Here is a 12,257-nt window from a genome sequence, read left to right as displayed (position 1 = left end):
CACGTGCCCCCCCTGACAGGGCCATCCCTGCCGGTGCCACTGCTGGTGGCGTCTGTGGGTGCTCAACATGCTCCCCTTGACAGGGCCATCCCCACCACCGCCATCTGTGGGAGCTTGCCAGTTCCAGCCCGCCGCTGCCAGTGGTGTCTGCGGGTGCCCCACCAGACTCAGGAGGCACCAGCCACCCATGGACCAGATTCTATATCAGGTAAGAGTTAGATATGCCAAGGAGATGCTTACAGTTCCTCCCAGCATTGTGGACACACACCCAGAATTCAACAACATGAAGCACCTGCATCCATCTCTTCTCAACATAAGCTAGTTACTTACCAATGTTTTCGGAGGATTGTTGTGTGCCAGTCAAACCCTTTAAAAATTCTTTAAAATCCACGTTCCCATCTCCTGTGAGATAAGATACAGGTTAGACAGAGAAAATAATTGACAGGAACCAGCTGGCAAGGAGGCCTCGGTCACATGGATAGCATTCCCACAGATGGGAAAATAGAGACTGAAGGACAACCGGCAGTGATGGATTTTGTGTGATAGCAGCCATCTTGACTGACATGTCCACCTAAGCTGGGGCAGGCAATTATTTTGGGCAGAGGGCCGCTTACTGAGTTTTGGCAAGCCATTGAGGGCTGCATGGGTAGCCCCGACCCTTGACAGGTGCCCAATCCCATGGTCACCTTTTGGGAATGGAATCCTGCCCCTTAACCCCTGACCTTTGCCACCAGAAATCCCTCCCCTGCCGTCAGGGATACTCCTTTCAGCAAGGGGTTTTGCCATCTCAAAACCAGAAAAATACCAAATTATTTTCTAAAAATCAAACGTACTACAACATTCATTAGTTTTAATTCAAAAAATATTTTTGTCCTGATTTACATGTTTGTGTAGTGTACATAGAGGTGATAGTATATTAGCTTAAAATGAAGTCTTACTCTTGTATATTGTGGGAAAGTGTACGTGGTAGGATGGGTATAGGTTTGTGGGTATGTGGGATGTGGGGGAGGGTGTGTGTGTGGGGGGGGGATTCCCAGCCTGCCCCCCCCCTACTCCACCCAGGGCAGGCAGAGCCCCTGCCAGTGCTCCTGCAAGCTCAGGCTCTGTGCTCCTGACACTCCTGGCCCTGGTGCACTAGTGCTGGTCCTATGCTCCCGCTTGCTGCCACTTGCTCCCTGCCTGCCACTGCTGCCCTTCTCCTGCCACTCTACTCCCCCCCCACTCTGGCACCATGTCCCAGCTGATCCTGCAGTCCTAGTGCTGCAGGCGTGAACTACATGGTGCAGGAGTATGGTGGTGGGGGGGTGGGAATGGGGAAATGGCTGTGGCAGGCGGGGAAGAAGGGGCAGCGAGCAGGTGCGTGGAGCACAGTGACAGCTGGGCAGGAACACAGGGTCCATGCCAGTGCACTGGGGTCAGCGCCAGCAGGGCCCAGAGTGGGGCAGCATGAGCGAAGGGTGGCAGGAGTGTAGCAGAAAGCCCCCTTTGTACATTTCCCTTCCGGACATGGATATAACAGAAGCCCCTTCTTGCCTGCACCCCCAACCCCCATTTTGTGCATTTCTTTTCCTTCTTAGTATTGGCAGATACCTAGCACACTCATTGCATGGGTGTGGCAAGGCTCAGAGCAAGCCAGAAAGCTGAAGTGGCTTTCTGTAGCAGAAACCTAGAAACTACATCTACATATCAATTAAGCTCAGTGTCACTAAAGAAAACAAAAGAACTAAAATATCGACTGCAAAGACTGTAAATATATCCTGTGCTAACCTAACTCACTGCCCCCAGTAGTCTTTAATCCTCACTACCTCACATTGCATTTTTATATATTTCTCACAGTTCATTTTCATATTTCATCTGTCTCATCTTTACCATGGCATTTCATTTTGTATTTTATATTTTATACTTTTAAACTCTTAAGGAATGTGCTTCTTGTAGAATTAAGTTACACCCTGGACCATTGTTAAAACTGCATTGAAACTGTAATTGTAAAGTGATAAAATCTGTTGAGTGAATGCGAGTGAATGATGCTTATCAGTAGACAATAGCTTAACCAAAGGAGCTCCATTTTAAGCTAATCAAGCTAAAGAACTGATTCCTGGAACTTGAGCACTCACCCTATGGACCACTCCTGTAACCCATGACAATACAGCCATTAAGTCAATAAGTCAAGGGTGAACTCCTGAAACTTCAGGTACCGGCAGGCAGAGATCCCTGTGACTAATAGTTGTCAGGTACTACTCAAGACCCACATGGGACAGCGACCTCTGGATTGGGTAGCCAAGATGATGCTGGGAGATTACACAAGTCTGCCAGAAAGGGATAAGAGGCAGTGAAGCGTGACCTTCAGTGACACCCTCTCATCCAGCACCTGACCTACTGAGACAGAAGGACAAGCAGGCAACCCCCTTCTGGAGAAGACATCACCTTGAAGGAAGTTGACCATCAACAGCAGACTCCAGGGCCTTGGATAGGTAGATATACTGACACCAGTACTCACAATCACTGCAGCAGCCACTACACACTATACTACATAGTTCTGAATGAGTGAGTGCGTGCGTGCGTGCGCACTCAGGTGACCAGTACCACCCATAACTCAAAGTTTGAATTTATGATTTTATTGGTAACTTCACATCCTGTCCTGTAAACTAGGATTTATTATGATCCCATGAGTTGGTCCTTTGTAGCCAACAGGAGCATAGGTTTGGGCTGCTGGGGCTCTATGAAGCCGGGCTGTGCTGCTTAGGCAGGGAGAGGAGGAAGTCAGCCTGGCTCCATAGAGCTCCTGGCAGCCTGGGCCCCGCGCTCCTGCTGCCCCACTCTGGGTCCTGCTGGTGCTGGCCCTGCATTCCCGCACAGCTGTCACTGAGCTCCGTGCACCCACTTGCTGCTCCTTCCCCCTGCCTGCCACAGCCATTTCCCATCTAGTCCACCGCCCTGCTCAAAGGAGGACCATCCCCAACTAGATCATCCCAGCCAAGGCTTTGTCTAGCCGGTTCTTGAAAACCTCCAAGGATGGAGATTCCACAACGTCTATGGGTAACCTGTTCCAGTGCTTTACCCTCCTTGTGAGAAAGTTTTTTCTAATATCTAACTGTAACAGGAGGGCGGCCTGGGTCACTGTGCTCTCCCCTGCCGCCCCCTTTACTGTGTCAAGATACCGATTAGCACCCTCCAATTCTCGCCTGCCACAACTTTGATTTTATATATTTCTATAGGGAGGCTGCCTTCTGTCTTCTTGGCCATGGTTCTCCTGTCTCGGGCGTTCCGTACACCCCAGGCTTATGGGCTATGCGTGGCTCCTACCACCCCTGTACCACGTCCCAAGCCTTGCAGGTGTAACGGACATTGTTCTGTCTCTCTCTCTGTCTCCACGCCCTCTCTGGTGCTTGGGCTCTCTGCAGCCCTGTCTCTCTCCGTGCCCTCTCTCTGGGGCCTTCTCAGTAATGCCGCCCTTTCTCAGGGGCCTTCTCAGTAATGCCGCCCTCTCTCAGGGGCCTCACCACGCCCACACTGGGGCTTCTCAGCAGTGCCCCCTCTCCAGGGTTCCTCAGTAATGCTGCCCCACTCTCCAGGGCTCACCGCACCTGCACTGGGGCTTCTCAGCAGTGCCCCCTCTCCAGGGTTCCTCAGTAATGCTGCCCCACTCTCCAGGGCTCACCGCACCTGCACTGGGGCTTCTCAGCAATGCCCCCTCTCTGGGGCTTCCTCAGTAATACCGCCCTTCTCCGGGGCTCACCACGCCCGTCCTGGGGCTTCTCCACAATGCTGCCCCCTTCTCTGGGGCTTCGTCACAGTGCTGTGCCCTCACTGGCGCTGGGGTCCCCACTCTGCTGTGGGGCCCCTATGAGGCCTCCTCCATCCCCTGATAGCCTCACCCAAACCACCGGTAATAAAACAGCAACACAAACACAAGCCTCTTGGCTATAACGTAAACAGAAGCCGTCCGGCTATAATCACGCTCAAGCCTACCGGGGATTCTTCATCCCACCGCAGTGACAGATGCTGCTCTTGCATTCAGGCTTCTCTTCTCTTTCCTGGCAGGGAGCTCCTTCCTCCTTGGCTGCTGGTAGGGAACCGCCTCTGGCCTCAGCCCCTAGGCTTTATATGGGAGCCAGGCCCTGCCCCTTCTGGTCAGCTGACCTCCTCTGGTTGCCCTGGCAACCCGCAGTTGGGCTCGTCCCTCCCCAGCAGTTTTTCCCTTCATAGGAGCAGGGCACCTCAGTGCTCTGCGACACTAACCTAAACTTCCCTTGCTGCAACTTGAGCCCACTTCTCCTTGTTCTGTCATCTGTCACCACTGAGAACAGTCTAGCTCCATCCTCTTTGGAACCCCCCTTCAGGGAGTTGAAGGCTGCTATTAAATCCCCCCTCAGTCTTCTCTTCTCCAGTCTTAATAAGCCTGGTTCCCTCAGTCTTTCCTCATAAGTCATGTACCCTACCCTCTTAACCATTTTCATTGCTGTCCTCTGGACTTGCTCCAATTTGTCCACATCCTTTCTACAGCTGGGGCTCAAAACTGGACACAAGACTCCAGATGTGGCCTCACCAGTGCTGACTAGAAGGGGATAATCACTTCCCTCGATCTGTTGGCAACTCTCCTACTAATTCAGCCCAATATGCTGTCAGCCTTGTTTGCAACGAGGATTCACTGTTGGCTCATATTCAGCTTATTGCCCACTGTAACCCCCATGTCCTTTTCTAGAGATCTGCTTCTTAACCAGTTGGTCCCCAGCCTGTATTGGTGCATGGGATTGTTCTGTCCTAAGTGCAGAACTTTGCATTTGTCCTTATTGACCCTCATGAGATTTCTTTTGGTTCAATTCTACAATTTGAGGTCTCTCTGAATCCTAGCCCTACCCCCTGGCATATGCACCTTTCTTCCTCAGACGGGCTTCCCAGGGGATCCTGCCCATCAGTTCTCTGAGTGAGTCAAAGTCTCCTTTTCTGAAGTCCAGGTTCCTTACTTTGCTGCTATCCTTCCTCCCTTCCTTCCTTTCCTCAGGATCATGAACTCAATCATCTTGTCACTGCTGCCTAAGCTGCCATCCATTTCTACATTCCCCACCAATTCTTCTCTGTTTGGGAGCAGCAGGTCAAGAAGAGCATGGCCCCTAGTTGGTCTGTCCAACACTTACTCCAGGAAGTTGACCCCAACACTCTCCAAAAACTTCCCAGATTGCCTGTGACTGTTGTATTGCACTCCAAGAAGATGTCAGGGTGATTGAAGCCCCCCATGAGAACCAGGGACAGTGATAGAGAAACTTGCGCCAGCTATTTGAAGAAAGCCTTGTCCACCTCAGCTTCCTGTTCTGGTGGTCTACAGCAGACACCAACCATGACATCCCCCTTGTTTCTCTTCCCTCTGACCTAACCCAGAGACTTTTGACAGGCCTGTCTCCAGTTTCATACTGAAGCTCTGAACAATCACCTGGCTCTTTTACATAAGGAGCAACTCCTCTTCTCCCCTGCCTGTCCTTCCTGAACAGTTTGTACCCATCCATGACAGTGCTCCAGTCATGTGAGCTATCCCACCAAGTCTGTTATGCCAGTCACATCATAATTCCATGTCTGTGCAAGGACTTGCAATTGTTTCTGCTTGTTTCCCAGGCTCTGTGCATTTTTATACAGACACCTGAGGTAATAAGCCAACTACCCTACTTTCTCTGGAAGAATGAGAAGGCCTCCCCTGTTGCCCTCTCCTGCTTTTGCTTTCTCTAGCTCACCCACTTACCTCAGGTACATGATATTAGATCTTCATTTGAATTTGGTGTGTCCCACCCAGGACCTACACATAAGACCCCCAGATTATGAAATGTATGCAATATTTTAGCTATTTTTAAAAGAAAACTCGTGTGTGTGTGTGTGTGTGTGTGTGTGTGTGTGTGTGTAAGAGAGAGAGAGAGTGAGTGTTTATGTATTATTTGCTTTCCAGTTCCCAGCCTTCAAGTTATACTTGATCACAGCTGGGCTTTTCTCCAGAAGCACAGAGACTAGATATCTATTTTTTAAAGGAAAAGCAGGATATGTGCACAATTGCAACACTTCAGGAGCTGGGACCATAAGGAAAGCACAGAATATAGTGAGATGGAAAGTGAAATCCCAAGGGAGAGCAACGCTAATTTGGGCCTGCAAGCTGGAAACAGGTCCCTGGCTGGCCACATGTACTTACCATCCACAAAACCAATCTTCAGTGCCTCCTGGAATTCTTCATCTGATAACTGGATCCCCATGTTGTTCATACAGGTCAGCAGGTCACCCACAGCCACCTTGTCACTTTCAGTCTTGCTGGTGGCCTCAGTGGCATCTTTCAGCTCTGCAGACACACGCAATGAGCAGCTTATTATTCAGCTGGGGTCATATTTGCCAAAGGAAACAGATGAAAGCATGAATGAAGGCAGGGCAGTGCCAGCAGGAAAAATGTCTGCCTTTTTCTGTTAGAAAGTGGCACAGACCCTAATCTCACTGATGTAAACCACAACACTGCCCTTCACCTTGCTGCCTGTACTTATAATATATCTCTAGAAATAGAGTTGTTTTAGCTGATGCTTGCATTAATGCACAGAATAAGGATGGGTGCATACCTCTTATCCTTTCTATAACTGGAGATCATCAAAGGATGGTTGAGTTTCTTCTTCAAAAAGGAACAGATGTACATGCTATCAGTAAGTGCTCAGCACCAAACAAACACCTGATGGGCTAAGCTGGGGGAAATCTGGCCACTTGGTGGTGGTGGCCTTTGTATGTGCAATGGAGCTGCATTAGAGCTGTTTAACAGTAATTCTAATTCCTACAAACAGAGCCAGTCCTGAAAGAAGGGCTATGGATCACACTAGCAGCTGGCACAGCCTTTCAAGTGCAGCAGGGATTTACATGAGTGTAAAGTGCTCATTGTGAGCTGTGTACACTTTTCACCCTTTTTGTGCTGACTTCAGTGAATGCACAAAGCATAGGGTGGACTGTGGAGTTGAGCACCATCTCTCTCTGCCCCAGCAAGTCCCCACTCACCTGAAAAATCAGAGAAGTGCTGAGTGTTGGACAAAGCAATCATAAAATCATTGACATTCACTATCCCACCTTCAGCACCATAGGAAATGGTTCAAGATGATGGGGCAGGCCACAGAGACATGGAGAGAGAGACAGACAGAGATGCGCTCAGCATGGAAAGTACTAAAACTGACAAATGAAAGATTCTCAGTTTCTGCAAACCAGTGGAGATGCATAAACTGTGAGGTGGCCAGACTGCTGCACATCAGAGGATCTGGTCCTTCATTGGTTATCTGGCCATTTTCTCCAGTAGTTTTAAAATTTGCCTTCTCTAATGATGGACTTGGAAAAAATGTGGCCTATTATTCTCAAATGATCATTCTATCCAGGCCAGTAACCCAGGTTGTTCACATGATGCAGACATGGGCTTAGAAGCTGAATTCCTGAGCCTAGATCTGCCTGGCACTGGTGCAAATCCAGAATCACTCCAGGGAAGTTTTAACTGCTGGGCTGGGCTACACCAGAAATCTCCTAGTGGGTTAATCATGTTGATTTTAGTCATTAAACAGGTTTGGACTTTGTTTGAATCACTTTAGTTTGCACCAGTTGAAGTTCCTACACCAAGTTAACCTGCTGTAAGCATCAGTTAGCTTGGTTAAGTGGTTCTACATTAGACTTGCACAGGTTTAACTAGACCAATTTAAAACCAACTAAGATGAAACAGCACAACTTTTCTCAGAGAGACAATACCTCACAATACCATCTGAGCAGCCAGCAATCAACATGAGCCAGAGGTCACCCTGCCAGTGGGCCAGATTTCAAACTGATGAAAAAGGTGTAACCCCACTGATTCCAATAACTTCAGTGGAGCTACACCAAATACTACCAGCAGAATCACTCCAAGTCACAATGATCTAAAGCTGGATTCTGCTGTATCTGAGATTCACCTTTCTGTGCCCACATGAGGGATAGGGTATTCATTAGAGACAATGTGAGTGTGGTAAAAGTGACAAATGACAGCCTGGGATGTAATGGAAATGGGCAGTTGAGATCCTTTCTTTACACTTCAGGGGATCAGTTCTATTCTCAGTCACACGAGTGTAGACTTGGAGTATCTCCCTGGACTGCACCAAGACATAACTGAGATTAGAACTTGGCTGCTTTATGTCAAAGGGGACACATGATGGCTAGAATGGTTGCATGCCACTAGCTGGATGCAATCTGGATGCATCCTTACACATGGCAGATGAAGACAGAGAAATGGAAAGCTGGAAAGCTCACGTTCCAGAGTCACTTTCTTCAAAGCTTTGTGAAACTCTTCATCAGTTAAATGGACCCCCGTGGCCTGGAGAGTGGAGTGCAGTTCAGCATCTTCAGTGTTATCGCCTTTGATCTTGTTGATGACTTTAAAGGTGTCCTGTAAGGCTGTGAAGTGTGCAGAGAACAGAGCACTTTATTCAGTGTTTGTCATTATTAACTTATGCTAACATCCCAAATATATTAGCCGCTTTCCCATGCTGGCCTCAAACACTTTCCAGCAAAAATATTTTATAATGGAAAAAAAAATCACATCATGATTTAAATGAAAAAAATCCCAAAAAACAATTGTTAAAAAGACAAAACAAATGAAAAAATACCAACCCAAAACAACCAAAACAAATGTCTGAATCACCCCTTATTGTCATGGGGCCTCATGGGAGATGTAATGCAGTTGCATCATGTCAACATTCATCTCTGTGGGCTGTATTTCTTGGCTGGCCTATTCTCCCATGCACTGGGGGAGTTCCTGGTCACAGGATATCACTGCCCTTAGCAAGAGTGGGGGCTGTGATGCACCATTGGCAGGAGTTGTCCAACCAGGACATACAACCTGTAGAGAATAGGGTGGCCAGTGCCTGAACATCAACTCTCATGAGGCTCTAGTACAGCATTTCAGAAGGAAAACACTTTGGATTTTGGATAAAGTACTTGAGATGTTGATTTTTCGAAAGGTAGGCGAGATGGAGGACAAGTTTTCTAACCATTTCTAGTTGGCTACAGCAAAATTAACAGAGATTGAAAAGCAATGGAATATTCAATTAAAGCCACTGGAGGACTTCAATGAGGTTAGTATGGCCAAGTACATCCGAATCCGGGCAGGGCAACAGGAGTAACCATGTGCCACTTCACATGGAGCAAAGGCATACAATCATAAGAACATAAGAAGTGGCATACTGGGTCAGACCAGTGGTCCATCTAGACCAGTATCCTGTCTTTGCCAGTAACAGAAGTGGACACCATAGGAGGAGAGCACTGAACCAGAACTATCCAGAGTGATCTATCCCTTATTCAATATCCTCTCTGGCATCCACCATTATTGGTTTAAAAACACCAGAGGAAACATCTCCAACTGTTCTGGTCAACAGCTATTAATAGATTTATTATCCATGAATTTGCCTAGACCACGGGTGGTCAAGCTGCGGTTCCAGAGCCACATGTGGCTCTTTAGAAGTTAATATGCATCTCCTTGAATCTTTGCACAAGCACACGGTGACCACCTTCCATTTGGAGTGTGCTTGTCCTTGTGTGTTTGTGCAAAAATTCAAGGAGATGCATATTAACTCCTGAAGAGCTGCATGTGGCTCCGGAGCCGCAAGTTGTCCACCCCTGGTCTAGACCCTTTCTGAACCTGGCTATGCTACCTGCTTCTACTACCTCCTGTGCCAGTGAATTCCACAAGTTAGTGGCATACAATGTATAAAAAAGGACTTTATCTTGTTAGGTTTAAACCTGCTCCTACTAATTTCAATCGGTGGCCTCTAGTCCTACTATTCTGGGACTTGCTGAATAAGAGAGTTTCCTGTTCACTTGGTCCACACCCTTCATGGTTTTAAAGATCTTTATCATACTTCCCCTTCAACCACCTTCTTTCCAAACTGGTCCTAGCCTTTTTTGTCTGTGATGGTATGGCAACTGCTCTCTGTCCTCATGGGCTAATTAGTAATTAGGTGTCTTGGGGGTACTTGGGCTTAACTCAACCCTGGGCTACCCCTGGCCCTTATATATTTGTCAGGACTTGGCCTTCCTGGCTGCAGCTCTGTCTCTTGGCTGGCTCCCATAACCTAGGCCTGCTGCACTGGATCTGACTTCTGGGTCTCAGCCTTGTCCCTGCCCTGCTTCAGGCTCTGGGCTCTCTGGCTCCACACTTGGCCCTGCTCTGGGCTTTCTGCTAACTTGCTTTGCCTTGAGTCTTCTCCCAGCACAGCTTAATGTGATCATGTGCCCCAAGGGCACCAACAGGGCCTCCAAAAATCATCTGTTACATTTCCACTCAAACCACCAGTGCAAACTATAACCAAAAGGTAAGTCCCTGGGCTATAACACAAATTAGTTCCACCCTGGGTTCAAACCTAAGTCTAGTCCATGGGCTGTATTCCTCTGTAAATCAGCAGCACCTTGCCAACCATTCCCCAGGCAGCTCTGCTGTTAGCCAGGCTCTCTTCTGCAACTTCCAGGTCAGGAGCTCTTTCTTCTCCAGCTCCCAGTGCCAGACTAACCACCTCTAGGTCAGGGGCTATGTTTATACAGCTTCCCAGCCCCAACCCCTGCTGGTCACCTGCCTCCCTGAGCTGCTCTAGGTGCTTTCTGATTTGGCTTGCTAGGGCAGCCCCAGGGTGTCTCCTTGCTGCCAGGTCCTGTGATGTTTGTACACAAGTTTCCAGCCCCTGATGTTGCTGTTGCTGGCTTTATAGTAAGTGTTTACTCAAGCCCTTTTCACCCTTAAAAGTCTGTACCTGGGGTTTGGCTGGTCAGCAGGCCCCAGGGTTTGCTCCCCTTTCTCAGTAATGGGAAAGGGGCCTTGTTACATATATCTGTTCTCCAGATGGCTACACCCCACATGTCGCTGGCATTACGGGAGCAGTGGGAAGCATGGTGCTTTGTATGCTATTAATTACCGGTTCCAAGCTGGGCCAGTATATGATCCAAAAGGTGAAAGTAGAAGCAGTGGAATATTGGTCCAGTGGTTAGGCTTCTAGTTGGGATCAGAAGCCACTCCAGCTTGTTTCCTTGCTTTGCCACAGACTTTCTCCATGGCCCCAGGCACATAATTTAGCCTTTCTGTTCCTTAGTTCCCTTCATTTAAAAAGCAGATGATAGTGCTGTTTTGCCTCATGGGGGTGCTTGAGAGGTTCTAATATTGCAGCAATGGGGGATCCAACCATCTTTCTCCTTGACCTATCATTGTTTGATTACAAGCATTTGAACAGAGAATCCCAAACTAGAGAAGCAGTCCTCAGTGATGAGTTTGGGACTTTGGCAAATGCATTCACCATGATCTTCACAATGATTTCCCCTTTGGCTTTTGTGTCTGTGACATGCTTAACTTATGCTGGTTTCATTCTGAAAGCCCTGGTAGCTTGCAGCCTCATGTGATCAGAGCCCAGAGGCATGAGAACAGGGCTGGTGGCTCTGAGAGTGCTGCTTGCACTACCAGATGAGGTTGCTGCATTTCAGGTGACTGCAACACATTCTATTCTCATCCATAATGACCACCTGCACAGCACACCAGAATGTACTCCCTCTATTACCTCTGCAAGTCCATACCCTCCTACAAGGGTTGGGGGAGTGGACAGGACTATGTATATAGAAGAAGTTACACTAAATAATGTTGTGGCCCCTTTTGGCCTTAAGTTCCATAAATCCATGACAATGATGCCATCTTCAGATGTTAACAATAGAGGAATCATGGAGAAAGCGTTAAGGAGACAGTGATAAGTCAAGGCTTGGAGGGAAGAGGAAGTGCAGTGCAGTGATTAGGGCACTAGACTGGGACTCAGCAGAAGTTGTTCCTGTTTTGTGTATCCTTGGACAAGTCATTTATCCCTTTTACTACACTGAAGCCCAGAAAGGTTACATGAACTAATTATCACAGGAAGGGCTGAGGGATAATGGTATTGCAGATCGGGAGGTTCTTTGGTGATCAAAATTTTTCAGACTGATAGACCAGCTCTGTGCCCTAGTTAAATGGTATCTGCAGATTAAGCCTCATTCTCTGTTGTGTTGGTACGGTCACACAGTTGGGCTGGGCCTACATATCTGGATTAAAAGGTACGGATGCAGATAGGCACCTTGTTAATGGGTTTCAAAGCGCTTCACAAAGGAGGCAAGTCTCATTACCCTCATTCTACAGATGGGGACACTGAGGCACAGGAAAGGGAAGCGACTGGGTCAAGGTCATCCAGAAAGCCAACAGTGGAAATGTAATCCAGGCCTCCTGCATCTTAATCTAGTGC

At 48.1% G+C, this 12,257-nt stretch overlaps 1 protein-coding gene across 1 annotated transcript in view; it reads right to left on the bottom strand.

Moving 5' to 3' along the window:
* The window catches only part of EFCAB3 (EF-hand calcium binding domain 3), a 110,078-nt gene that overhangs the window by 79,122 nt on the left and 18,699 nt on the right, over window positions 1-12,257 (bottom strand). The window contains exons 10-13 of the mRNA XM_025196857.1: window positions 8,266-8,409; window positions 7,006-7,074; window positions 6,170-6,313; window positions 331-402 (exon numbers count right to left, since the gene is read on the bottom strand). Of these exons, the coding sequence (XP_025052642.1) occupies window positions 331-402; window positions 6,170-6,313; window positions 7,006-7,074; window positions 8,266-8,409 (429 nt within the window). The remainder of the gene's footprint in view (window positions 1-330; window positions 403-6,169; window positions 6,314-7,005; window positions 7,075-8,265; window positions 8,410-12,257) is intronic.

Source organism: Alligator sinensis, unplaced genomic scaffold, assembly GCF_000455745.1.
Source record: "Alligator sinensis unplaced genomic scaffold, ASM45574v1 scaffold444_1, whole genome shotgun sequence".
In the NCBI taxonomy this organism is placed as follows: domain Eukaryota; kingdom Metazoa; phylum Chordata; order Crocodylia; family Alligatoridae; genus Alligator; species Alligator sinensis.
Note: the sequence above shows the minus strand (reverse complement) of the source record. Positions and strands in the feature narration are given on the sequence as shown.